This window comes from Acipenser ruthenus, chromosome 20, assembly GCF_902713425.1.
Source record: "Acipenser ruthenus chromosome 20, fAciRut3.2 maternal haplotype, whole genome shotgun sequence".
NCBI lineage: Eukaryota > Metazoa > Chordata > Actinopteri > Acipenseriformes > Acipenseridae > Acipenser > Acipenser ruthenus.
In genome coordinates this window covers 15,734,599-15,760,517 of record NC_081208.1, presented here as the reverse complement: position 1 = coordinate 15,760,517, position 25,919 = coordinate 15,734,599, and the positions used below count along the sequence as shown (strand labels likewise).

The following is a 25,919-nucleotide window of genomic DNA, read 5'->3' as shown; positions in this document are numbered from 1 at the left end:
AGGAGTTTATGTTAACTAGATGAAATGTCTTCATCTGGGCAATGTGGGGAAGCTATAAAAAAGGCAAACAAGATGCTCGGATATATTGTGAGAAGTGTTGAATTTAAATCAAGTGAAGTAATGTTAAAGTAATGCAACTTTACAATGCATTAGTAAGACCTCACCTAGAATATTGTGTTCAGTTCTGGTCACCTCGTTACAAAAATGATATTGCTGCTCTAGAAAGAGTGCAAAGAAGAGCAACCAGAATTATCCCAGGTTTAAAAGGCATGTCGTATGCAGGCAGGCTAAAAGAATTGAATCTATTCAGTCTTGAACAAAGAAGACTACGCGGTGATCTGATTCAAACATTCAAAATCCTAAAAGGTATAGACAATGTCGACCCAGGGGACTTTTTTGACCTGAAAAAAGAAACAAGGACCAGGGGTCACAAATGGAGATTAGATAAAGGGGCATTCAGAACAGAAAATAGGAGGCACTTTTTTTTACACAGAGAATTGTGAGGGTCTGGAACCAACTCCCCAGTAATGTTGTTGAAGCTGACACCCTGGGATCCTTCAAGAAGCTGCTTGATGAGATTCTGGGATCAATAAGCTACTAACAACCAAACAAGCAAGATGGGCTGAATGGCCTCCTCTTGTTTGTAAACTTTCTTATGTTCTTATGTATAAATGCAACAATTGGAATATGCGTTTTGAAAACATCACCATTTCACCTGCAAAGCATTGTAGTGGGGCTGCTGCAGAGATCGTAGTTGCTCCATAAACTAAAATAGGGCACTACTGTTAGAAGGCTAAATGCATATACCTTGACTTCAAGCAGAACAGGGGCAGCCCCCAACTCGCAACAATTGCATAAAAAATTCTGCTACTTTACACTTCAATGCATGTACAACCGCGAGGATCAGGTGGCACGTTTGCAGAGCAGTTAAAGCACAAATTCCTAATCAAAATAAAATGAATCCCTTGATTTACAATTACTGTGTTTGTTTCATGTAAAAAGGACGCCTCTTTAAATTTCTCATTTGTTGTTCCCTATCCAGCTCCCTCATGCAAGAGATTGCAAGTGAAGAGAAGGAGACCCTTTTTAACAGCTGCACCCTGACACTTACTGGTGAGCACTTATGAATACTGTGTCAAATCAATTGCTTTATCAGTCACTAGTTAGATCATTTGACATCATGCTGGGTAGAATTCATTTTTTGATTTTCAATTCTTAACTGCCTTTTTTGCTTATAACTCGATAAAATGAAAGTTTTCAAAACTATGAGAATGTTCAACAGGAATTCAGTTATTTATTTCTATATCAATACAAATATAAAATGCATTTATATGGGGAGTCCTATATCTGAATATCCTTAAACTACATTATATACACACACAGGCATCACAGAATCTACTTTAATACAGGAAATAGCAAATTATCAAGAATGTCTGGTGCCTCAGTTACTATAGCCATGCCACTACCAGCCACAAGAGGGCGCCAGTCATCACTAGATCAGAGGTTCCCAAACTTTTGATTGCCGCGTACCCCCTTCCAGACCTATCAACTGTCTGCGTACCCCTAGCATACAGATTTATATTTTCATGTTGTTTTTAATATATGCTTTCATAATACACAGATTTATACACATACACATTAATATACTTACAATATAAATGACTATAATAATATACTTACGGCTTCTGATTTTAGGGTTTAACTGATAAAACACCCCTGATACAAAAAAAAAAAATAATAATAATAATAATCTGTGTATAATGAACACCAGAAAAACACTGGAAATATACTCAATTCACATAACTCAAAAACCTAATACATAAACAACAAAAACAAACTACCTTTCCCTAACTTGTATTGATTAGTTCTGAATACTTTCTTGACTGGAGGCTTGTTCGCGGGATTTAAAGCTATATTACAGATAAGATACGTAGGATTTAAAACAGAATTGCAAATTGTGGCGAAATGTAAAAAAAAAATGCCTAAACACAAAAAACCCAGAAGAATGTGTCCATGACCACAGGGATTTCGTTGTGGAAGACAACAAAGGAAAGAAGGTACAAAGTGTGGTACTGTACAGTTACTACTTTGTGACAGAAAAAAACAAGCATTTTGTAAAGTACAGTAACAGAAAACAATAATTTCATACAGTACATACAAATCGAAAGCTCTGAAAAAATGATTTACATAAAAATCGAAAATAGCTCATAATAAGCACCAAAAAAATGTAATTAATAAAAAACTAAAAACATACGTCATAAATATAATACATTTAATTCGCGTTGTACAGTTATTGGTGGTGGGAGTTCTGTACGTCACTGTCCCTGTGTATCCTTGTTCTCATTGTTACCTCTTGGAGGTTTGCAATAAACGAGCACACCACAGCGTTGATCCCAAGTGTCCCGCTGCTACGAGATTGTCTTGCACGGCTCTGTTTGTTTCTCCATTTCACGGCAGAAATTAAAATGAATTTCCAATGCGTTTTAAAGTTTTGTGAGTATGACAAGTCTTATGAAAATGCAAAAAAAACCCAAAACAAAACAAAACAAAAATGTTCGCCATTACACAATTTGTAACGCGTACCCCCTAAACACGTCTCGCGTACCAGTGGGGGTACGCGTACCACAGTTTGGGAACCTCTGCACTAGATCATTCCCAGTCCAGTCATTGTGGAGTCCCTCTTGAATATCAGATTATGATTAAACATGCTGTAGCAATTATCCAATCAGGGATAATTCTGCCCCCTCCCCCCCAATAAAACTTGAAACAAATTATTATGATTTATCAGTGCTTGTATTTCTTGTCAAACTGGTTGTGTTTTTGCAGGGCTCGTCACATGACTCTACTCTGCACAGAACGCGCTCTTCTCTGAGATAAACGCAGTTTCTTCAGGGGACGATTTTTGGTACAAAAGGAAGTTACGTCGGAGATAAACGCAACAATTTTTAAAAACGATAACCAAAGCTTGCAGTAAGAATGCTGGTATGGTTGAATGCTCGGGAGTTATATCATTATTTTAATATTCAAACGTACAAAAAGAAACTTAACCATACATCCAAAAAAAAAATTGAAATGTGCTCAAAACAAAGGCAAGCAAAGCATTATTAAACTTTCATACCTATCAATATTCACTTTAAGGATCCCTGAGTGGCTCACCTGGTAAAGGCTGGACCGTGTGGTGTGCAGGGTGAGTCATACACTGTGTTTTTCACTTCCCTTACTATTATATGGTATTATTGCACTTTTCCCATGGTTATATTATGCATTTACCAGAGCTTGCCCTGGCTTGCCATGTTTAATATGCTTTAGCATACCTCTCTGTGCTTTACAATGCTTGCCTATGCTTTCCCATGCTTTCACTGTGCTTCATTACACTTTGCTGTGCTTTTACAATGGGAAGCTTTTCTAAGGGATGTTTGTAATTGTTCTGTTCCTCCAATACTGAGTTATTATCATTGTTCTCTAGATCTGTTTTTATAAATGATTGTAAACGTCAGGGGGAATATAAAAACAATAATCACAATGGCATTTGAATCACAAACTCTTTATAAAAGCTCTGGTTTGATTTTTTTACTGTACTTTTTATATATTTCATAAAAACACTTAGATACTATAGTTTAATAAAGTGAAATGTAAGTAACTTGTGGGATTCATTTTGTAGCTTGCTTGCTATCTAAATAGAGAGATAAAGTGAAACAGACCCACACTGGTTTTATATATTTATCAATGCCGTGGTTTCACAAATCCTTCTATGTTGCTGTCGTGTGCACGATGCATCAAACCAGGCTTTGAGAGAATTTGCCGGGCTTGTCGAGTATGCAAGACGTGCACAATCCTCCCCGGACGAGTCCCCACCTCTCTTCCAGTCATCAGGCTCATTACCGTGCCAATATCTGAAAGAGATGAGGAGCAATGCCAGTCAGTATCACAGCACTAAACTGGACATGCTCACTGTTTCACTGCAACACTTAATCAGCACTTAGTGAAAGAGATGAGGAGCAATGCCAGTCAGTATCACACAATGTCAGTAGAAAATGACTAGGTTGTTTGCTGCTGTATCCTTTTAATCCTCATAGTGATTTCAGAATGAGATTGAAGCTCTTACTTTGCCTTGTCATTGAGAGGAGTGCCGTCCACCCAGAGCCAGGTTCCTTCAGTAGCAGCATCCGTCAGGCCGATCCAGTAAGAATTCTTTTCAGCATTCCCCAATAGGGGTTTGCTTTTATCATTCTCTAATAAGAATTTCTGAGCAGAAAACAACAGTTTACTGTTAGTTACAATGGAGGTGTAACATCTTGAGGCAAAGATGGGTGTCTTTTTAAAGAAAGAGACTCTTACTGTACTTAAAGGAAAGGAAATTAAGAAATACATGACAAGCAATTTTTCCTGACAGTTTGTTTTCTGCAAAATTATTCTTAAACTTGAATGTTTGCAATACTGTACCTGCTCTGCGTCGCTCTCTATAATCACCAGGTCTGCTCCCATTGACACACAGCTAGCCCGGCTGGAGTGCCAGTCCATTTTATCAGGTGAGAAGTAGTAGCACGTTCCATTGGACTCCACCCACTTCTCTGGACAGGCTTTACAAACCCGCTCTGCACAATGAGAGAAAGAAGCAGTGCATGTTAAACGCCTGGAGATCTGAAGAAGGGGGCTGCACCTACAACACAGGGCTAGATTCTCAGAATTAGCATTAGCATGATTTTATCACAAGGATACTTTTTTACACAAGGATACATCTCCCCTCCACTCCAAATAGTATTGGGACAGATGAGTAAATGGAGGGAGGGGGGGGGGGGGGAGGCTTTATTTGTCCCTCTGGGAGGGTGTGGGAATTCACTGACATGGGAGACAGAAGGTTTTAATTGAAACACCTCTCTGGTGCCCAGTTTTATTATTCTTTTCTTTCCATTATTAACCACCAGGTGGCACTGGTTCTTCTATCCCCAATACCAACGATGGTAAAGCGGTTGCACTTGTATCAGGCAGCACGCGCAGGTGCTGAGAAATAAAAATGAAAACAAAAGGTGAAAGAAAAAGGGAAAATAAAACACAGTAATAAAAACTACAAACAAAAGACACTGCTCATGCAGCGTCCCCCACCACCGCTAAACCGGTCAGCTCGGGTCTCCAACCTACGCTCTGCTATTCCCTCACTATACACTGGTACAATGGCTAATGTAGTTTAATAAAAGCGACAGTAGTTGAGTTTGATAGAAAAAAGAGATTTAGTTTGAAAAAGTTTGTGAGCACTGCTAGAAAAATGATGTGCGAATCAAAAAGCTTTTAAATGGATCAAGTCACTTGTGTAGCTTTTACCCTTGTTTTCTGTTATTTATTGTCATGTTTTATGCGTCATCCTCCATGGAGAAGTTTACTTTAAGCTCTTTTAATGAAAGTGGCTGCTGTGATGTTAATAAGAGAGCCCAGTTATTTGATTTTATTGAGTCAAAAAAGGCGAATTGTATTTTACTGCAAGAGACTCACACTGACAGCAGTAATGAAGCACACTGGCTGTCAGAGTGGAAGGGGAAGGTGATTTTAAGTCACGGCTCTTTCGTTAGTGCTGGGCTGGTAGTTTTATTTTCACCGGGGCTGGGAGCAGAGATTGTGTCTGTGGAGGAGGTCGTGCAAGAGAGGCTTTAAAAGTTGAAATTAAATTAAATGGGGGTTTGTGGCAAAGTGCCCACCCCTTTATATTTATTCATGTATGTTTTATTATTATTATTAGTAGTATTGTAGTTTTATGCAGGCGGACAAAGCTGTCCGTCTTGGTTATTATTTTGAGATGACGGTGGAAAGCCGTGTGTTTGTTTATTGCATTTAATTATTTATTAACCCCGTGCAGCCGGTGACCATCTCCCAATTTAATTAATTGACTAATTGTTGCTAATCGGGAGATGGTCACCTGTATAAAAACGTGCAGCTTTTCTGCACTCGAGGAGAGAGTGTTCAGGGAACGGGAGTTAAGGAGAGAAGAGAAAAGCGAAAACAACTGCTATTGTGCTGGAATTGCCAGCACAATATTTGTTAGCACAATTGTTTGTTTGTTTGTTTTGTTTGGCCAACGTGCCCTTTTGTTTCTGTCTTTCGTTCTGTTTAAATATTTTGTTTTATTATTTAAATAAACGCGCTGAGCGCCAGTTGCGCTACAGTTTGTCCAGCACTTCGTTGTTTATGATTTACTCTTTCCTGGTCTGTGACGTCATTGCAACGACTCTGCCACAGGGTTTTATTGATCTTTGTAGTATTTATGCTCCTAATTTGGGCAGAGAACAGATTTTATTTTTTAAAAGTCTGAATCAGATTTTAGGAAAGTGTGATCCAGAACATTTTATACTGGTGGGTGGGGATTTGAATTGTACTTTAGATTTTTATTTAGACAGAAATCATGATGAACCCAATCCCCAATCCGTGGGGAAAACTCAAATTAAGATTTTCTGCCAGTAATACACCCAGAACGTCACTAGACAAATGAATGCAGAGGTCAGCCAGTTAGAGATTGAGATTTTAGAGATCGAGAGAGTGCTGGGTGGCCAAAGCACGGAGGGAATATATTGCAGCCTGAAAGAGAGAGAGGAAACCGCTCCTGATCAAGGGGTCGCTGGAGAGAGCAAGATTCATTGAACTAAGAGACATGGACGCCCCCACAGCCTTCTTCAGCTTGGAGAAGAAGGTAACTGAACACAAGCAGATGCTGTTACTGAGGCTGCCCGGGGGAGAGAGGTCTCCAGCCCTGCGGAGCTTTGTAGGGCCGCGGTGGACTTTTACTCCGAGCTGTATCAGGCTGAGAAGTGCGACCAGGAGTAGACGGAGTGGCTATTGGAGGGTCTCCCTAGCCTGAGTGTGGGGGAGCGCTGCGGCCTGGACACGCCTGTCTTATTTGGGGGGCTCACGACCGCCGTCACACAGTTCTCCAACAGCACAGCACCTGGGCTGGACGGGCTTCCGGCTGAGTTTAATAAGCATTTTTGGAAATGTCTGGGTAGTGATCTGCACAGGTGCTGAAGGAGTGTGTGGTGGAGGGAGAGCTACCCCTGAGTTGCTGCAGGGCATTACAGACTTTGTTATCCCAAAAAAGGAGGCCTATCTGAGCTGAAGAACTGGCGCCCAGTGTCGCTGTTGTGCTGTGATTACAAAATCCTCTCCAAAACTCTGGCCAGCCATCTTAGAGAATGCTTGAGCCCCATGGTGCACAGAGACCAGATGTACTGTGTGCCGAGGCGCTCTATATTTGATAATTTGTTTTAAATCAGAGACCTTTTTAATGTTTCTAATGTTTTTAAATCTAGATTTTAGGCTGGTGTCACTTGATCAGGAGAAAGCTTTCGACAGGGTGGACCATGGCCTTTTATTCCACACACTGGAGGTGTTTGCTTTTGGTCCTGTGTTTATCTCTTATATCAAAATTGTATTGTGGCAGGATAGCGGCAGAGGGAAGAGTCAGAGACAGAAAGTGCAGTGAAACCAAAATATTTTAATTAACAAAACACAAATAAAAAGGCACGATGGCCAACCAAAAAGACAAACACAAAACAGGCTTTAAACAAACCAAAAAAACCACTCCCTTTCTCTCTAACACACGTCTTCTCTCTGTTACAAACACTCTCCCACTAACATACCCAACCACTCCCTTTTATACAGGTGCCTGGGCTAATTAGGCAATTCGCACCTCATTAGCCCAGGCACATTCCACACATTCCACACATACTCCCTGAACCACACCCCAAACTCACTCACATCCACTCTAAACAATACAAAAAATACAGAACCACCACAAAATAGGCTGCACCCCATCACATGTATACTCTGATATTTTTAGCTTTTAAGATTAATAGCAGTCTAAGACAGCCTTTCCCAGTGGAGAGAGGGAACAGACAGGGCTGCTCTCTGTAGGGGATGCTCTATTCGAGATCTATTGAACTGCTGCTACACTGGCTGAGGGAGTGTCCTGCTGGCTTGGCCTCCTGGCAGGGAGCTGGATGGGAAGAGCCCCTCCCTTTCTGCCTCGGGTTCTGGATTGGAACAGAGCTAGACTGAAAGTGCTGAAGGCATACTTGCGTACAGAGGCTTACATGCAGCAGAACTGGGAGAGGGTGTTGGTGAAGGTGGTAGGGAAGGTACAGAGCTGGTAATGGCTGCTGAACCGCCTGCCCTTCAGGAGGAGGGTCCTTGTGATTAATAACTTGGTGGCATCCATGCTGTGGCACAGACTGGTGTGTCTGAACCCTCCCCCAGGGCTGCTGGAGCAGGTCCAGAAGAAACTGGTCAATTTCTTTTGGAATGGAAACCATTGGTTGAGTTCTCTCTCTCTCTCTCTCTCTCTCTCTCTCTCTCTCTCTCTCTCTCTCTCTCTCTCTCTCTCTCTCTCTCTCTCTCTCTCTCTCTCTCTCTCTCTCTCTCTCTCTCTCTCTCTCTCTCTCTCTCTCTCTCTCTCTCTCTCTCTCTCTCTCTCTCTCTCTCTCTCTCTCTCTCTCTCTCTCTCTCTCTCTCTCTCATCCAGTCTGTTGTTGATGATGGGATTGTATAGAATTCACAACTCACCCTTTGAAGAGCCTTCTTTGAGAGGACAGTATTTATCCAAGATTGATGATTTCACAGAAAGCTCAGTATTGTTCTTTTTCAATGCTGAATTTTCTTTTTGGAGTCTGCTATAGTTACTCTGCAGCTCAGAATGAGTTTCATTGAGCCAGCTATAGTTACTCTGCAGATTAGCATGAGATCCAGAGAGCTTGCTATAGTTACTCTGCAGCTCAGAATGATTCTTGTTGAGGTTGCTGTAGTCACTCCTCAAGTCCTGGAGCTGATTCAGTAATGATGAATAATTTGTGGACAGGCTGGTGTTTTTCTCAAGGTCTTCTTTAGTTTTGAAATCTAAGAAAAACAAACAAACAAATAGACAAGGGTGAATTATAGTTTTGTTCAGTCGAATGCACTCAACCAGCTTATTCTGCACATCTTTAAAGCTGATTAATCAGTTCAGTAAATCTGACTCATGCTTCACATACTGGTCATGGGAAACTGGTATCTGAATGCTCTTTTCACAAGTCCATTTATGTGAATACAAGTTTCATATTCATGACACATTCCTTGAGTTTCATTGAAGAAGCCAACATCAGTTTAGAACAGTTTCATGGGCTTTAACATGTATTGAATCAACCAAAGGAGAATAAAACTGAATGTCAAACTTTATTTAATTCATCAACTTGGACTTTTAAAAAACAAAACTTTTGATCAGTTGTTTGTGAAATGGCCCCATTGTGAGGTGATGATTAAGTTAGAGAATACCATGCAAGCAATTTGAAACCCTGCTAACAAACAGCAGTGTGTGAATACTCACGATAGACAGCGAGGGAGATGATGGCAGCCAGTAAGAGACAGCACAGGATGAGGAGGACCAGTGCAGGCTGTCTGTATGAAGAGGCTTTGCCAGCAGCACTCACAGGCGGGGTGGGGTCTGAGGAGAGAGAACACAGCTCAGGATACAGTACACAGAAAGTTTCTTTAGTATACTGGAGTTATAACTTCAAATTAAACTTAAAGCAGCTCCAAACAAGGCTTTATCAAATCCATTCCCTTACCTCTTACAGGCTTAAAATTATTACTTCCCAGCCTTTAAAGGAGAGCTAACCAAGAACTGAAAATCCATTCTCTTTTTGACTGAGGACAGTTAAGATTTGAGAGCTTAATCTGCAAACACGTGTGGTATCTGCTTCTTCCCCTGGCTGGAATTCACGTTGCTGTTTGAATCAGCATTGAAATAGGTAAGTGGATTGTAGTTTTATTTGTTAGAATCATTGCTTGCTTAGGTAAGCAGCCTGCACTTAAATAAAAAAAAAATTAAATAAAGTTATTAAGTTATCCAAACTGTGTTTGGGGACGTGTTGAATTGTGAAGTTGATGCAAATTTAGTGTAAAGTGAACGGCGATAGCTTTCTATTGTCCTCTAACTAAGGGCGTGTGTGTGAGTTCTGTGGTGTCCTGCATACATATTGAGATCTATAACCCTGCAATCAATTATTTAATGTACTATTTCATGTATTATGGTACTATCGTGTATTATGCACTTTCCACACTAATGTATTATATATATTTTTTTACTGTATATCATGTATTTTGCATTTCTCTGTATTTTTAAAGTAATATGGATTGTCTTGTTGTTACTGCATCTTGTAAAGCGCTTTGTGATGGTGGTCCACTATGAAAGGCACTATATAAAATAAAGATTGATTGATATTCCATGCCTCCTCTATGTGTAGAATTCATATGTCAAATGCTTCAATGGGTGGGGACTCATCTGCATAAGAACATAAGAAAGTTTATAAAACGAGAGGAGGCCATTCAGCCCATCTTGCTCGTTTGGTTGTTAGTAGCTTATTGATCCCAGAATCTCATCAAGCAGCTTCTTGAAGGATCCCAGGGTGTCAGCTTCAACAACATTACTGGGGAGTTGGTTCCAGACCCTCACAATTCTCTGTGTAAAAAAGTGCCTCCTATTTTCTGTTCTGAATGCCCCTTTATCTAATCTCCATTTATGACCCCTGGTCCCTGTTTCTTTTTTCAGGTCAAAGAAGTCCCCTGGGTCAACATTGTCTATACCTTTTAGGATTTTGAATGCTTGAATCAGATCACCGCGTAGTCTTCTTTGTTCAAGACTGAATAGATTCAATTCTTTTAGCCTGTCTGCATACGACATGCCTTTTAAGCCCGGGATAATTCTGGTTGCTCTTCTTTGCACTCTTTCTAGAGCAGCAATATCCTTTTTGTAACGAGGTGACCAGAACTGAACACAATATTCTAGGTGAGGTCTTACTAATTCATTGTAAAGTTTTAACATTACTTCCCTTGATTTTAAATTCAACACTTCTCACAATATATCCGAGCATCTTGTTGGCCTTTTTTATATCTTCCCCACATTGTCTAGATGAAGACATTTCTGAGTCAACATAAACTCCTAGGTCTTTTTCATAGTTCCCTTCTTCAATTTCAGTATCTCCCATATGATATTTATAATGCACATTTTTATTGCCTGCATGCAATACATTACAATGTCATTTGCCATGTGTCTGCCCAGTTCTGAATGCTGTCTAGATTATTTTGAATGACCTTTGCTGCTTCAACAGTGTTTGCCACTCCTCCTATTTTTGTGTCGTCTGCAAATTTAACAAGTTTGCTTACTATACCAGAATCTAAATCATTAATGTAGATTAGAAATAGCAGAGGACCTAATACTGATCCCTGTGGTACACCACTGGTTACCTCGCTCCATTTTGAGGTTTCTCTTCTAATCAGTACTTTCTGTTTTCTACATGTTAACCACTCCCTAATCCATGTGCATGCATTTCCTTGAATCCCTACTGCGTTCACTTTGAGAATTAATCTTTTATGCAGGACTTTGTCAAAAGCTTTCTGGAAATCTAAATAAACCATGTCGTATGCTTTGCAATTATCCATTGTCAATGTTGCATCCTCAAAAAAGTCAAGCAGGTTAGTTAGACACGATCTCCCTTTCCTAAAACCATGCTGACTGTTTCCCAGGATATTGTTACCATATAGGTAATTTTCCATTTTAGATCTTCTTATAGTTTCCATAAGTTTACATATAATAGAAGTCAAGCTTATTGGTTTGTAGTTACCTGGTTCGGTTTTGTCTCCCTTTTTGTAGATCGGTATTACGTTTGCAATTTTCCAGTCTGTCGGTACAACCCCTGTGTCAAGAGACTGTTGCATGATCTTGGTTAGCGGTTTGTAAATAACTTCTTTCATTTCTTTGAGTACTATTGGGAGGATCTCATCCGGCCCAGGGGATTTGTTTATTTTAAGAGCTCCTAGTCCCTTTAACACTTCTACCTCTGTTATGCTAAAGTTATTTAAAACTGGATAGGAACAGGTCGACATGTGGGGCATGTTGTCCGTGTCCTTTTTAAAAACCTGTGAAAAGTAATCATTTAATATATTTGCTTTTTTTTTCTTCATCTATGATTTTGCCATTTGTGTCTCTTAGACATTTAATCTCCTCTTTGAATGTTCTCTTGCTGTTATAATATTGGAAAAACATTTTGGAATTGGTTTTAGCCCCCTTAGCAATATTGATTTCTATCTCTCTCTTGGCCTTTCTAACTTCCTTTTTGACTTGTGTTTCCAGTTCCAAGTACTCTTTCTGTGTACTTTTGTGTTTGGTCCCTTTTAAGCACTCTTAAAAGTGCCCTTTTTCGGTGAATATTTTTTTTAATTGATCTATTAAACCATTTGTCCATTTTGTTTTAGATTTAGATTAGTCTACTTTTGGGATGTAATTGTTTTGCACCTCTAGTCTAAATTTTTAAAAAACAGCCATCCTTTTTCTGTGGATGTTTTCTCTATTTTACTCCAATCTACTTCTGTTAGTCTCTGTTTCATACCTTCATAGTTTGCTTTTCTAAAATTGTAAACCTTAGCTTTAGTCATTACTTTTGGGTTTTTAAAAAACACTTAAAATGAGAGTGAGACCATGTTGTGTTCTGAGTTTGCCAATGGCTGTCTGACCTCTGTTTTAGTTATTCTGTCTTTGTTATTTGAAAAGACTAAATCAAGGCATGCCTCCCCTCTAGTCTGTGCCTTGACAAATTGCGTTAGGAAGCAGTCATTTGTCATTTCTAGCATTTCAATTTCGTCCGTCGTGCTCCCCACCGGGTTCTCCCATTTTATAAGGGGGAAGTTGAAATCCCCCATTAGCATACACGCAATTCAAATGTCATTGTATAACAGATTATTTTGCTCGGCATCTGAATTTGACGGTCTATAGCATGCTCCTATTATTATGCCCTTTGAATTTTTGTCCATTATTCTGGCCCATATTGATTCTGCATTGTTTTCTTTGTCCTGATTTAACACCTGGGCTTCAAGACTATTTCTTATGTATAGAGCTACCCCTCCGCCTCTTCTGTCCTGCCTGTCTTTCCTATAGAGTGTGTACTAATATTGTATTTGTCTCCATCATTCTCAGACAACCACATTTCTGTAACACCTATCACATTGTAGTTACTTGTGAGTGCAGTAGTTGTTGTTGTTGTTGTTGTTATTATTATTTATTTCTTAGCAGACGCCCCTGTCCAGGGCGACTTACAATTTTTACAAGATATCACATTATTTTTACATACAATTACATTATTTTTTACTTACAATTACCCATTTATACGGCTGTTTTTTTTTTACTGGAACAATCTAGGTAAAGTACCTTGCTCAAGGGTATAGCAGCAGTGTCCCCCACCTGGGATTGAACCCACAACCCTCCAGTCAAGAGTCCAGAGCCCTGACCGCTACTCCACACTGCTTCCTTAAGTTCTAACATTTTGTATGTTAGCTTCAGATTGAGCTTGGAATATTACTATTTATTTTGAAAAACAGATTTATTTTTCCAGATTTAATTGCAGACAACAAAAGATGTATTTCGGATTTATGTTGACTTGCCAAATGAAAAAAAAAAAAAAAAGATTTAAAGACTGAAGCATGTTTTGTTAACATGTATGCATTAAGTGAAATCTGAAAAAAAGAAACACCTGGTAAAATATTTGTGCTTTTACATTGGACGCTCCATAATGTGAGCGATACATATGTATTATACTGGCATGTCATTAGGGAAAAATGAAATCGAAAACATAATGGCAAAAGTTAGTTTAAACGCGCTGTTTTGTACCCTCATTTCATAGAGAAGCTCAAAGGCAACTTTCTTATAATGGAGGACTATAGTCTGTAGCACATTCATTTTAGAGTGCTTACGTGGAAGGATTCATTCAAAAAACCAAAAACAAAATAAATAGTTCAAATAAAATTAATAATTAATTGTGCTGTAACAACTTCGTCTCGGCCCCATTACCCAAACAGTCCATAATCCCTGGTAATGCACCGCTGTGGAGGGTCTTATAGCTGTCATAGAATATTGTAAGCCTGAAGCTAACACAGGAGGAGCCTACGAGATCTAGAGCGGCTATTTAAAACTCAGTGGCTATGTAGTCTTTCTGTATACTGAACAACAAAATCAACAACACATCTTTTTTTCATGTTATTTCTGGAAAGAGGAAGCTACAAAAAACAAGCAAAATTGCAAATTCAGCACTCCCCCACAATAACCAGTCCAAGTGAATGCTACTCCCGTAACACTTTCCAACAGAAATCAAACACAACAATTCAAGCCTGGAATCTTACTGCAGACTAAACGCTGATGTCTGTCTCGTGCATGACCAATAAAGACAAGAGGACGCAGTGATAGAACTGCAGAGCAATTGAAAACAAAGCCAGATGCACAAAGTATTTCATGCATCTCGAAATACAAATATAAACGTGATTCTTTAAAATACAGTGAATACAAAACAATCAGTAAACCTTGTGAGATTGACTTTCAAAGACTCAGAGATTGATTGGGTGGAGACCCCTGTTCTAAATGATCTAAACAGAAACAATAGAGAATGATGGAGAACACACATAATAGGATATTCTCTTATAAAAGTGTACCATGGTACATTTGCAGGGTCATTGTGCAGTTTTCGCTTGATTATACTATGCATTCACCATGGCTTACCCTGGTTTGTCATGTTTTGATAAGAAATAAAACCTTATAAAAATGTAGATGATATTACTTGTCCCTTCTACTTTAATAAAGCTTATTTTCCCTCAAGATTAAGTTGCTGAAAAAAGTACTTGAATAAATAAAGCACATGTGAAGCAATATGTCTTTCTTTAGCTTCTATTAAACAACAAAAACCTTTCAGTGAATGGCTAAACTTTTAGCAGTAGTAAAGTGAAGTGGGACATCTTTAAATGTGACCCCTGGTACTTACCTCCTTGTTGTGCACCTGCTCTCTTGCCCTGGGTCTGGTTTACTGTGGAGTAGACATCCTCCGAGGGTTTCTGCATCCCAGTATAAATGCCGTCCATCTCCATTGCTAGTGCTGTAGAGAAGTGAGCTAGAGAGGAAGTTCTGACTGTTATATTAACAGTACAGACTCTACAGGGCTGGACAGAGGCTAGAGGAAGTGGGGATTCACACTTAAATCTGTTACCCCTGCCCATCTCTGTAGCTATTGTGCTGTATGAGGAGTGAGCTACAGAGGACTCAGATAGGGGTTTAAAAGGTAGTGCAAGTGGACTCTGTGCCATTCACTTTCAATAGGGGATCCGAATCCTCTTATCCTGCGATTCTAAAAGAACATAGTACAGTTTGGATAAACAAACATCACAAGGGGTCCCATTGATATAACATTGTGGTCTTGCTGCTTGTAGAGTGCTTGAACCCGATATAATTGAGAAACAACCCACACACTCACACATTGAGGAAGGACTGCAATAAAACAAGCAGGGAACCTTTAAAGAGATCCACACTTTATTATTATATAAAACACAGCAATGTTGATGGCAGTTACAATGAGAGAGAGCTTATACCAGATCAGGCCGGCCTCACAAGAATTAAAGAAAATATTTTATATATATGCTTGTGTGTTTGTCACTTTTTAATAAAGCTAATACAAAGTAGATGGATTGGAAACAATTGGTAAGCTCTGTATTCAAATGTAAAGTTCAGAGTATGCTACCCGATTTCACCAGAGTGTGTGAGTGTGTAACAGAGTAGTAAACACACACCAGGTGTAACAGGATTCTGGGAACAACTCCTCTAACAGTAATGAAACTTGGTCAGGACATTCTTTAGCACAATTTATTGAGATGATCACAATCTGGGGGTGTGTGGAGTTGCTGTTTCTCGTCATATGCCTCAGTTCCATTAGTCCCTGTGTATTCGGTGGATGAAGGTCGTGGTGATCTGCTTTCTTTCTCTTTCATGACTCTGATCCTGTAGCTCTGATTGTGTATTGATAGCCGTGGCGGGTGCTGCACTGTAGGTTTGATATTCTGAATCAGGGTGTTTTCAGTTTTAGCGATGCTGAGCTGCTACAAGCAGGGCTGTGAATGTGTCAGTCTGTTTGTATTTCAGTGGCAGACTGTCTGCAGCACGAGGGTAACCAGGTGTAGAGAATATTGAACCAGCGGGGATCGCTGAGATAGTTTCACAAACCCTTCTCACTGGCACAGAGCACAGTGTATCACCCCAGCTCTGCAGGGAAGCTGCTCTGTAATCGATGACAGCACAGTCTGCATTAGAATGCCGTTTACCATTATGAGAACACAATGCGTTGTCTGGCTCATTGTCTTTTTAGTACCTGATATACCATACAGCAAGTGAACTGGGACCAGTGCCTCTGACTCTTTCAAATGGACAGACAGCGGGCTAGTTCAGCAGCCTCTCATTCATGCCTTTCACCTTCCTCTGGAGGAGGCCTGGGTTCCAGTCTTTTCACTTTCTGAACACTGGGACTGGAGCCTTCAGTTCAGAACGAGGTGGCACAGGAATTCACATTGAAACATTTAAATGAATGTGGCGGGCCTGCCCCTGTAAAGAATATGGGTTTGTTTAACTTACACATAAATGTTTAGCTTTGGATATGGCAGGGTTAGGAGGGTAAACTCCCCTTCCTGCCTAATGGAAAGGAATGTGCAGCAGGTGGCCAGGTGTCAATTGAAGAATTGATCATCAATTAACCCTGGTCTCCTGCCTTTAAAAAGGGGCTGGAGAGCCTGCCCTTGGTTCTTCTTTTGTTTGGTGCTTTCTTCTACAAGCCTGGAGGTGACGGGGAAGGATCCTCATGACTGTGTGGTGAACCAGGGTGAGCTGCAGATTATCACTGTGTGTTTAACATTTAAATGAATAAATAAAAACAATGTATACATACAGTGTAGATTGTGCATCAGGATTTTATTGCTCTGCACTGTGCCACAAAACAATGTGTGTCACCAGGTTTGAATGCAGTGCACTACAGTGTAGAGTGTCATGTTCTCACGTTGTACTCAGAGGTGTGTTGTCTACCCACAGAAACTCTCCCTCTGTGACCTCATCAGAGAATCCAATCCAAAATAAATCTCTGATTCGTCTCACCTGGCTCTGTATGAACTCCTAAACAAACCACAACCTCAGTCAGCTGGACTCATCCCTGACATAGTTTTAATGTTTAATTCAAATCTAAATTGGATGCCAGGGTAGACCCAATAAGGTGTCCGAGTCACATTGAAACTTCAAACTAAGGAAGTCTGGAAAACAAAACAACAAAAACAAGGGGCCTGGGAGAATGTTGTGCTCAGGAGGGTGAGTTCATGTAAAGCCTTGGTCACGACACATTAATAAAGAGTTGTATGAGAATGGATTAAATGTATAGAATGGCACATGTATCTATACTAGATAGCGGATAGGCACAGTGTTTGAAACTTCTGGGAAGTAAAGGGTTTCACTTCCCCATTCAGCAATGCTCAGCTATATTAAAATGGGTGTGAAAACCCTAAACTAACACAGCTCTGACCAAATCGCTGTTTCTCTGAAATGATGATACTCTGTGGATTGAGGAAGTGCACAAGCTCAGGGGGGCTAAATAAAAACTTCCTGTTTTGCACAACTTAACATGGCCAGCCTTTGCAAAAAGCAAAGCACAGTTCAGCATCACACAGGAGTGCACAAAAGGCTGCCCTATACCTGTTAGCATTGCTCCTCAGTATAATACAGAGCCACTGTTGTGGTGCCACTGCCTGTATTGCAGTTAAAGATTGTTATTGAAGGTTACGGCTAGAAAATGTTTGTGTCGGGTGTGTTTATTTAGTTTTCTATCAATGTGGCCCTTCTGGCATCCTCTGAATGCCTTTTCAATTTGTTATTTCATTTTAAACCGTTAAAGGCAAAATCATAACAAAACATAGATTAGTGTGTATACAGCTCTGGAAAAAAAGTTAGCATCACCTAGAATGTTTGAATTGAGACAGAATTAAAAAACAAAACTATATGAACATAATTTAGATATTTTATTTAAAATCATATAATTAAAGAAACTATAAAATGATATTGTAAAACTGCACCGGAATCCATAATAGTTGCACAGTGTGTCATGTTAGATTTCGAAATGTCGCATTTTTCAATTTGTCAGTTTAAGTATATGGAAAACTACCAAGTGGTATGTAATTCAATATGATAATGTAACATTATTCAGCAGGTTTCATTTGATGTGTTAATTCTAAAGAGTGATGCAAAACCTTTCGCCATAGCTGTACACTGAGCAAAAAAAGTGGAGGGGCAAAATATATAGTGGAATGGAAAGGTGAGGCAAAGAGCTGGACATGAACCGCTGGCTTCATGGTTAAACAATGAATGCCTTGTGCAAAGAGGCTGAGCTTTGCTGGGGACCCCGAGGTAGAGTCCGGTCCGGGTCCGATTCTTACGAACCGGAACCACTACTACAGGACCCGACCCGCAACCCACTGCAACACCGTCTTCTTATCCGCGACCCGACCTGCTTTAATAAGACCTGCAACCCGACCCAAACCCGCAAGTGTTTGTCCTTTACCTACTGTCTGCGTCAACTGACTCTCACGCTGTCACATTCACACACAGATATCTACCATTCTCCACAGATTGAGTTTACACAATAGGCTATACTATGTTTTGTGTTTGTAGATTTTGTGTTTACTAATTCACAGTTGTTGCGATTGCAAGGGGGCAGAACTTGCAGGTGCACACCCTCTAGTGGTCACTTCTAAAACCACGCACTCCCGCAAAGTGAAATGAATTCAGGTTGTATTAGGAGCCTTTTCAGAAGCAGTGGTTAAAAAAGAAAAGGGCTTTAGTTTAGTAACCCTTGTAAATAATGATCAAAGTGGAAACAGCAATATAGATTCATTGAGGACACACATTCTAGGATATTAAACAGGGAAGTAATTCACTATGTTGAAGGTAGGAGATGGAAAGCTTTTTAAAGTAACAGATTTGTTAAAGCGAGTGTTCCATGCCTCGCGCAGTCCTGGAGCTGACAGTGGGAAGTGCAGACAGTGTCGCTCACCAGCGCTGACCTCACTTCCTGTGCTGGCAGGAAGCCTGTCTGGTGGAGGAGAAAAATCTGGAGCAAAGACCAGGACATCACCACCCCAGAGTCCCTGCAACAGGTGAGGGGTGGCTATATGAATAATTATACAGAATGGCTTAAACTGGATAGTGCTGGATTGTAATATTTCAATCAAATTTAGAAATAAATAAAATAGACATAATAAATTCAGTGACAGATGTTTCAACTACAGTATTTCCAGTGTGTTCATTTAAAGACATCTTAATAGGCATCTAGTCAGTAAGCTTTTTACATTTAACTTATTAAGTTTCATTTAGTATTTTTGGCATGTAGATAAATGTCTCGGTTTTGCCTGAGTATCTGTGGTTGAGTATTTTTGGCTGGGTTGTACTGAATTGTGAATGGCATTCTATTGCCATCTAGTGTTGGTCTTTGATATTGCACTGTATTGTCAATGGAGTTCTCATGCCATGTAATGGTGGATTGTAGTATTCTTTGGTAAAACTAAGTCAGCTGATGTATATTTCAACTGGTACCATCATTGGTTTAATCAGTGTTTCACAGAACCTCTAAGGGTGTGTTCTCAACGTGAGCAACCACACTCAAGTGAGACTAACCCTCAAGCGTGTCTGAATTGTCTGCTTGACTTTGTTTCGTATAGTTTACCTCAGTAGCACTGAAGAAAGCACAAGCCCAAACATTTGTCTGTTATGAGTTATAAGTTGTACCTGTTTGCTGATTGGGATGTTGAAACATCGACCAGTCTGGAGAGAAGACGGGGCTTCCGGCAGATCAGTTGCAGAGGCTTGTGGGATTGTCTGGCTCACAGGAAGTGAAATAGAAGCTGAAACAGGTGACCCAGGAAGCACTGAATCACAAGGTGAGTGTGTGACAGTCTGTGTGTGTGTGTCTATTGCAATGTTTATACTGTCTGTCTTCGTGTTTAATGTATTGTTGGTACCCTAGTGTATCTGGGCAGCAGTGTGGAGTAGTGGTTAGAGCTCTGGACTCTTGACCGGAGAGTTGTGGGTTCAATCCCCAGTGGGGGACACTGCTGTTGTACCCTTGAGCAAGGTACTTTACCTAGATTGCTCCAGTAAAAACCCAACTGTATAAATGGGTAATTGTATGTAAAAATAATGTGATATCTGTATAATGTGAAATAATGTATAATGTGATATCTTGTAACAATTGTAAGTCGCCCTGGATAAGGGCGTCTGCTAAGAAATAAATAATAATAATAATAATAATAATAATCTGTGTGCACGTAGTCTTATTTAATGCTATGTTGTTCAGACACTATGAGTGTGTGTGTGATTAGTCTTTGCCTGTATGCTTAATGTTCAGTTCTTTAGTGCTGTAACACTACTGGGGTGGAAACATCCAGGTCTTTGGTCCACGTCCCCCCAGACTAAATAAACAGAATGCTCCATGAGCGTTAGAGTGCTGTGGTTATTCACTCATGAGGAGAGCCGTAAGCGACCCACTCGCCCCCTCCTACCTGGAACAGCTGCAGTACTCCATGGAGGTTCATGCTGCAGTGTCCTCTTATTCTAAAAGAGATTCAGTGCTGCCAGAGAGAGGTGACAGTTCATCTGAGCAACACTTCACACCACAGGCCAGGTAAGCCACAGCAGGTGTGGTCAGAGCTGGTGTGTCTTACTGGTTTGCAGCTGGTCGTGCTGGTTCAGGAGACTAGGTGCTGGTTGAGGAGCTGGTTAAACTGGTTCATTTAAATGTAATACTGTGGAGTTCTGGTTTGAACTGTTTGTTATCTGCAGCACTGTACTCCACGACTCTATCTGCTGTAAACCCTCTCTGGGATTGTATGTACCAGCTGGGTGCCCAGTAATGAGCACACAGCACAGCCAGGCTGACTGCAGGGACAGCACCCATTGGAGAGCACACAGCACAGCCAGGCTGACTGCAGGGACAGCACCCATTGGAGAGCACACAGCACAGCCAGGCTGACTGCAGGGACAGCACCCATTGGAGAGCACACAGCACAGTCAGGCTGACTGCAAGGACAGCACCCATTGGAGAGCACACAGCACAGCCAGGCTGACTGCAGGGACAGCACCCATTGGAGAGCACACAGCACAGCCAGGCTGACTGCAGGGGATTTTGTTAAACACATGATTACATCATCCATAATCTGCAAAAACAGGTGTTTGTTAAAAATAGACTAAGTGGAGTGATCTCTCTTGTACTATAAGAGCCCTCTGCAGTGCTGAGTGGAGTTCTCTTTCCTATATACCTCTATACAGCTGTGCAATGTTGAGTCAGGTTCTCTTGGCTTTATAACTCTAGATCAGCAATGTTAACAGTTAAATACAAATAAAATAAAATAAAAATTATTATTATATTAATTAACTCAAATAATATACAAACTTGAATAGTCCCCCCAGAATCACTACCAAATACAGTGCAGAGGGGTCTACAGAGTTAAATACAAATACAAATACAATAATAATAATAATAATAATAATAATAAATCTGTGACAACTGCATGATGTGGGAAATCCGAGAAAACCCAGCAGAGCTCAACCAAGTTTGTGTAAAGTGCCGCACGATCCAGGACTTGCTTCAACAAGTAAGTCTGCAAGAAAAGGAGCTGGAGCAAATGAGACAGCAACAGGAGCTTAAGGAGCTGACACACCCACAATTCATGGAAGTCTGCACCCCTAGCAGACTGAAAGCCACCAGGGAGATGGAAGAGAGTCGAAACAGCTGGGTTCAGATAGGCAGAACCAGAGAAAAAAAGAAACTTCATCAAACACAACCACCAGAAATCCAAACAGCCAACAAATCTGAGCCACTTCAACATTTAGATGACCAAAACCAACATCAAGAGAATGAAAGGAACAACATCCAGGACACTATAAACAGTGCTGGCCAGGCAGCAAAAAGAAGGGAGGTCATGATTGATGGGGACTCCATATTGAGAAACGCAGCAAGTTCAGTTCACAGTTTGAACCCCCTTACTACAACAGTGTGCTACCTTCCAGGAGCCTCTGTCAAGCACATCACTGAGAACGTGGACAGGCTCCTAGAACGAACAGGAGACGACCCGGTAGTAGTCATCCACATCGGTACAAACAACATTGGAAGAGACAGACCAAGATCCCTGCAAAACAAATTCAGAGAGCTAGGAAGGAAATTAAAAGACAAGACCAAAACTGGTATTTTCTGGGATACTGCCGGCACCTTACAAAGGACCATATGGACAGCTGGAAATACAAAATCAAAATGCATGGCTGAAATCGTGGTGCACACAGGAAGGCTTCACCTTTCTTTGAACATTGGAGCACATTCTACAACAAGGACTATCTATATAGGTGGGACGGACTGCACTTAAACAGAAAGGGAACCAATGTACTCAGAGAAAGGATCCTTGAGGAGGTCCAGAAGCATTTAAACTACAAAGGAAGGGGGGAGAAAACAAAAAAAAAACAGAAGGGAGACCACATCAAAACAAGGGCAACAACTCAGGTAAGACAACTATTAAATGTATTTATCAATGCTAGAAGTCTCAGAAAGAAAATGTTAGAACTTGAAGCTACTGCACTAACAAGTAACTACGATGTGATAGGTGTTACAGAAACTTGGTTGTCTGAGTGATGGAGACGAATATAATATTAGTGGGTACACACTGTATAGGAAAGACAAGCAGGACAGAAGAGGCAGAGGGGTAGCTCTATACATAAGAAATAGTCTTGAAGCCCAGGTGTTAAATCTGGACAAAGAAAACAATGCTGAATCAATATGGGTCAGAATAATGGACACAAATTCAAAGGGCATAATAATAGGCGCATGCTATGAAGGTATGAAACAGAGACTAACAGAAGTAGATTGGAGTAAAATAGAGAAAACATCTATAGAAAAAGGATGGCTGTTTTTTAAAAATGTAGTACTAGAGACGCAAAAAAATTACATCCCAAAAGTAGACAAATCTAAATCTAAAACAAAATGGACAAAATGGTTTAATGGATCAATTAAAAAAAAAATCAGCGAAAAAAGGCACTTTACAGAGCGTTTAAAAGAGACCAAAAACAAAGTACACAGAAAGAGTACTAAGAACTGTAAACACAAGTCAAAAAGGAAGTTAGAAAGGCCAAGAGAGAGAGAAAAAAATTTGCTAAGGGGGGTAAAACCAATTCCAAAATCTTTTTCCAATATTAAAATGGCAAGAGAACATTCAAAGAGGAGGTTAAATGTCTAAGAGACACAAATGGCAAAATCATAGATGAAGAAAAAAAAATAGCAAATATATTAAGTGATTACTTTTCACAGGTTTTTACAAAGGAAGACACGGACAACATGCCCCACATGTCGACCTGTTCCTATCCAATTTTAAATAACTTTAGCATAACAGAGGTAGAAGTGTTAAAGGGACTAGGAGCTCTTAAAATAAACAAATCCCCTGGGCTGGATGAGATCCTCCCAATAGTACTCAAAGAAATGAAAGAAGTTATTTACAAACCGCTAACCAAGATCATGCAACAGTCTCTTGACACAGGGGTTGTACCGACAGACTGGAAAATAGCAAACGTAATACCAATCCACAAAAAGGGAGACAAAACCGAACCAGGTAACTACAGACCAATAAGCCTGACTTCTATTATATGTAAACTTATGGAAACTATAATAAGATCCAAAATGGAAAATTACCTATATGGCAACAATATCCTGGGAGACAGTCAGGATGGTTTTAGGAAAGGGAGATCGTGTCTAACTAACCTACTTGACTTTTTTGAGGATGCAACATTGAAAATGGATAATTGCAAAGCATACGACATGGTTTATTTAGATTTCAGGAAAGCTTTTGACAAAGTCCCGCATAAAAGATTAATCCTCAAACTGAACGCAGTAGGGATTCAAGGAAATGCATGCACATGGATTAGGGAGTGGTTAACATGTAGAAAACAGAAAGTACTGATTAGAGGAGAAACCTCAAAATGGAGTGAGGTAACAGTGGTGTACCACAGGGATCAGTATTAGGTCCTCTGCTATTCCTAATCTACATTAATGATTTAGATTCTGGTATAGTAAGCAAACTCGTTAAATTTGCAGACGACACAAAAATAGAAGGAGTGGCAAACACTGTTGCAGCAGCAAAGGTCATTCAAAATGATCTAGACAGCATTCAGAACTCGGCAGACACATGGCAAATTAAATTTAACAGAGAAAAGTGTAAAGTATTGCATGCAGGCAATAAAAATGTGCATTATAAATATCATATGGGAGATACTGAAATTGAAGAAGGGGACTATGAAAAAGACCTAGGAGTTTATGTTGACTAGATGAAATGTCTTCATCTAGACAATGTGGGGAAGCTATAAAAAGGCCAACAAGATGCTCGGATATATAGTGAGAAGTGTTGAATTTAAATCAAGTGAAGTAATGTTAAAACTTTACAATGCATTAGTAAGACCTCACCTAGAATATTGTGTTCAGTTCTGGTCACCTCGTTACAAAAAGGACATTGCTGCTCTAGAAAGAGTGCAAAGAAGAGCAACCAGAATTGTCCCGGGCTTAAAAGGCATGTCGTATGCAGACAGGCTAAAAGAATTGAATCTATTAAGTCTTGAACAAAGAAGACTACGCGGCGATCTGATTCAAACATTCAAAATCCTAAAAGGTATAGACAATGTCGACCCAGGGGACTTCTTTGACCTGAAAAAAGAAACAAGGACCAGGGGTCACAAATGGAGACTAAATAAAGGGGCATTCAGAACAGAAAATAGGAGGCACTTTTTTACAAAGAGAGAATTGTGAGGGTCTGGAACCAACTCCCCAGTAATGTTGTTGAAGCTGACACCTTGGGATCCTTCAAGAAGCGGCTTGATGGAATTCTGGGATCAATAAGCTACTAACAACCAAACGAGCAAGATGGGCTGAATGGCCTCCTCTCGTTTGTAAACTTTCTTATGTATAAATGCAACAATTGGAATATGCGTTTTGAAAATATCCCAATTTCACCTGCAAAGCATTGTAGTGGGGCTGCTGCAGAGATCATAGTTGCTCCATACACTAAAATAGGGCACTACTGTTAGAAGGCTAAATGCATATACCTTGACTTCAAGCAGAACAGGGGCAGCCCCCAACTCGCAACAATTGCATAAAAAATTCTGCTACTTTACCACTTCAATGCATGTACAACCGTGAGGATCAGGTGGCACGTTTGCAGAGCAGTTAAAGCACAAATTCCTAATCCAAAATAAAATGAATCCCTTGATTTACAATTACTGTGTTTGTTTCATGTAAAAAGGACGCCTCTTTAAATTTCTCATTTGTTGTTCCCTATCCAGCTCCCTCATGCAAGAGATTGCAAGTGAAGAGAAGGAGACCCTTTTTAACAGCTGCACCCTGACACTTACTGGTGAGCACTTATGAATACTGTGTCAAATCAATTGCTTTATCAGTCACTAGTTAGATCATTTGACATCATGCTGGGTAGAATTCATTTTCTGATTTTCAATTCTTAACTGCCTTTTTTGCTTATAACTTGATAAAATGAAAGTTTTCAAAACTATGAGAATGTTCAACAGGAATTCAGTTATTTATTTATATATCAATACAAATATAAAATGCATTTATATGGGGAGTCCTATATCTGAATATCCTTAAACTACATTATATACACATACAGGCATCACAGAATCTACTTTAATACAGGAAATAGCAAATTATCAAGAATGTCTGGTGCCTCAGTTACTATAGCCATGCCACTACCAGCCACAAGAGGGCGCCAGTCATCACTAGATCAGAGGTTCCCAAACTTTTGATTGCCGCGTACCCCCTTCCAGACCTATCAACTGTCTGCGTACCCCTAGCATACAGATTTATATTTTCATGTTGTTTTTAATATATGCTTTCATAATACACAGATTTATACACATACACATTAATATACTTACAATATAAATGACTATAATAATATAATTACGGCTTCTGATTTTAGGGTTTAACTGATAAAACACCCCTGATACAAAAAAATAATAATAATAA

At 39.9% G+C, this 25,919-nt stretch overlaps 1 protein-coding gene and 1 long non-coding RNA gene across 2 annotated transcripts; one reads left to right on the top strand and one right to left on the bottom strand.

Moving 5' to 3' along the window:
* Positions 1–1,270: 1,270 nt before the first annotated feature.
* On the bottom strand, positions 1,271–14,917 carry LOC117425220 (asialoglycoprotein receptor 1-like). Its single transcript, XM_058993989.1, has 6 exons — positions 14,817–14,917; positions 9,341–9,457; positions 8,545–8,874; positions 4,444–4,595; positions 4,106–4,245; positions 1,271–3,893 (listed from the first exon to the last, which is right to left on the bottom strand). The coding sequence occupies exons 1-6, from the start codon at positions 14,911–14,913 to the stop codon at positions 3,713–3,715; spliced, it is 1,017 nt and encodes a 338-aa protein (XP_058849972.1). The 5' UTR covers positions 14,914–14,917; the 3' UTR covers positions 1,271–3,712.
* A 1,715-nt stretch (positions 14,918–16,632) lies between these two features.
* Positions 16,633–25,359, top strand: LOC131698929 (uncharacterized). The gene is made up of 4 exons (XR_009307939.1): positions 16,633–16,694; positions 18,936–19,008; positions 19,672–19,788; positions 25,220–25,359. It is a non-coding gene; the product is annotated as an uncharacterized LOC131698929 (long non-coding RNA).
* The last annotated feature ends 560 nt before the right edge of the window (positions 25,360–25,919 follow it).